Source organism: Nicotiana sylvestris, chromosome 2, assembly GCF_000393655.2.
Source record: "Nicotiana sylvestris chromosome 2, ASM39365v2, whole genome shotgun sequence".
Classification (NCBI taxonomy): Eukaryota; Viridiplantae; Streptophyta; class Magnoliopsida; order Solanales; family Solanaceae; genus Nicotiana; species Nicotiana sylvestris.
In genome coordinates, this window is record NC_091058.1 from 179789958 (window position 1) to 179793226 (window position 3269).

General features: G+C 43.3%; 1 protein-coding gene across 1 annotated transcript; it reads right to left on the bottom strand.

The window, feature by feature from the left end:
• Positions 1–1836: 1836 nt before the first annotated feature.
• LOC138886016 (uncharacterized) lies at positions 1837–2307 on the bottom strand. Its single transcript, XM_070167037.1, has one exon. It carries the CDS (start codon positions 2305–2307, stop codon positions 1837–1839), a length of 471 nt encoding a protein of 156 aa, XP_070023138.1.
• Positions 2308–3269: the final 962 nt, after the last annotated feature.

The window sequence follows — 3269 nt, forward strand, 5'->3', positions numbered from 1 at the left end:
CGAAAGGAGTTGTTCGTCGGGAAATAAATCATTGATCTCTAGGCCATCATGAGGCCTTACCTCCATCTCCAAGCGAGACAAGTGTTCCACCACTTGATTCTCACTACCCTTCCAGTCCACAATCTCCAAATCAAACTCTTGAAGTAACAAGACCCATCGCATCAGTCTAGCTTTGGAGACCTTCTTCGTCATCAAGTACCGGAGTGCGGCATGGTCGGTATGTATAATAACCTTAGCACCCATAAGATACGGCCGGAATTTTTCCATAGCAAACACAATAGCCAAAAGTTCTTTCTCGGTAACCATATAGTTCACTTGAGCATCATTCATTGTCTTGCTCGCATAGTACACTGGATGAAACATTTTGTTCACTCTTTGACCCAAAACCACCCCAAACGTAACATCGCTCGCATCACACATGAGCTCAAAGGGCAAGCTCTAATTAGGCGCGATAATTATAGGAGTGGTGGTCAACTTATGCTTGAGAAGTTCAAAGGCTTGCATACACTTGTCATCAAACACGAACTTAGCATCTTTTTACAACAACTTGCACAAGGGATTCACTACCTTCGAAAAGTCTTTGATAAATCTCCAGTAGAACCCTGCATGCCCAAGAAAACTTCAGACTCCCTTGACAGATTTAGGGGGAGGGAGCCTTGAAATCACCTCGATCTTTGCTTTATCCACCTCAATGTCATGCTTCGAAATTTTATGCCCAAGAACTATTCCTTCTTCCACCATAAAATGGCATTTCTCCCAATTGGGGACAAGATTGGTTTCTTCACAATGTGCCAACACCCTATCAAGATTCTTCAGTCACTCATCAAATGAATCCCCCACAATACTAAAATCGTCCATGAACACCTCCAAAATGTCTTCCACCATATCGGTGAAAATGGCTATCATACACCGCTGAAATGTAGCCGGTGCATTACATAATCCAAAAGGCATCCTAGAGAAGGCAAAAGTTCCATATGGACAAGTGAATGTGGTCTTCACCAGATCTTCTGGAGCAATCAAGATTTAGTTGTACCCAGAATACCCATCCAAGAAGCAATAAAAGGCACGCCCAGCAAGTCGGTCAAACATTTGGTCAAGGAAAGGCAAAGGAAAGTGATCATTGCGGGTCACTTTATTCAACTTGAGGTAATCCATGCATACCCTCCAACCGGTGACGGTTCTTATAAGAATCAACTCATTTTTGGAATTTGTAACTACGGTCATGCCACCCTTCTTCGGTACACATTGTACCGGCGAAGTACAAGAGCTATCAGAGATCGGGTACACCACCCCGATATCCAACCACTTGATCACCTCCTTTTTCACAACTTCTTGCATTGCCTCGTTCAACCTCCTTTGATGCTCTAAGGAAGGCTTTGCATCATCTTCTAGAATAATCTTGTGCATACAGAATGTGGGGCTTATTCCCCGAATATCAGCTAAAGTCCATCCAATTGCCTTTTTCCGCTTTTGAAGCACTGCCAATGTGGCATCAACCTGCATATTAGTAAGGCAAGAAGAAAGAATAACAAGCAAATTAGAATTTGAGCCTAAGAACTCATACCTGAGGTGTGGAGGCAGTGATTTCAACTCCAACACCTGAGGCTCCTCAATTGAAGGTTTAGTCGGTAGAGTCTTTCTATTTTCGAGATCCAAAGACAATTTCCTAGGCTTATAAGAATAAGAGCCAATTCCATGTAAAGCATTTACGCACTCCACTCGGCGTGCATCCTCATTGACATCAAGATTCAAGAATACGACCTCCAATGGGTCCTCCACATTGATCATTGCACTGGTGTCATCAATTATCACTGCTGTGACGAGGTCAACAAAAGATCACACTTCGGTACTATTGGGCTGCTTCATAGATTTGCACACATGAAAGACCACCTTTTCATCATCCACCCGGAAGGTGAGTTCCCCTACTTCCACATCTACCAATGCCTTCCCCGTAGCTAGGAAAGGTCTGCCTAGTATGATAGGAACTTCGTAGTCCACCTCACAGTCCAAGATCACAAAATTAGCTGGCAAGATAAATTTGCCCACCCGGACAAGCACATCATCAGTAATACCTAAGGTTCTCTTCATCGATCTATCCGCCATTTGTAACCTCATGGAAGTCGGCCTAGGTTGCCCAATACCTAAAGTTTTGAAAATTGAGTAGGGCATCAAATTGATACTAGCTCCCAAATCACATAGAGCCTTGGCAAAATTTGCACTCCAAATGGTACAAGGAATGGTGAAGGCACCGGGATCTTCAAGCTTCGGGGCCATTGAATGCACTATAGCACTAATTTGGTGAGTCATCTTTATAGTTTCACAATCCATAGAACGCTTCTTTGTGATCAAGTCTTTCATGAATTTTGCATAGCCCAACATTTGTTCAAGAGCCTCCACCAGAGGGACATTAATGGACAAGCTCTTCATCATGTCAATCTTCTTAACCGATTATCATTCTTTTGCTTCACGAGCCTTTGAGGATAAGGTGGACGTGGTCTTGGCAAAGGTGCCTTGGCTTTAGGCACAACCGGTTCTCACATGTCTATTACGTGTTCCCTAGACGGGTTCACATTATTTTGAGTTTCCACCTCGACATCTTGAATATCAATCCTCACTTCGTTGTTCACATTTTCTTCAACCATATCTTCAACTACCAAAGGGACTTCATCTTCTTGCAATTCAACATCATCATCCAAGGTTTGCTTTTGTTTGGACGCATTCACATCACCGCCTCTCCCACTTCTTGTTGTAACCGCCATAACATGGTTGTTCCCACCCTTTGGTTTCACTACTATATCACTTTGTAGAGAACCCTTAGGGCAAGTATTTAAAGACTGTGAGACTTGGCCTAACTGCATCTCCAAGTTTCTGATAGAGGTATTGTGGGAAGCCAACTGTGCATCAGAATTCGCATTCTTCTTCATCATATGTTCGAACATCATTTCAATTCTACCCATATCATTGCCAGAAGAACTAGGACCTTGAGATGGAAATGGGGGCAGATTGTTCGGTTGTTGGTACATTGGGGGCCTTTGAAAGCCTTGCCCCCGATTTCCTTGGTTTCCATTGTTCCATCCACCTTGATTGTTATTGCCACCCCAATTGTTGTTATTACCATTCCAATTCCCTTGGTTGCTTTGATTGTTGTTCTGATTGCCCCAGTTGTTGTTTTGGTTGTTGTTCCCCCAATTACCATTATTTTGTTGTTGGTTGCCCCAATTACCTTGAGGTCTCCACTGTTGTTGGTTGGAAGAGTTGCCATGTTGGCC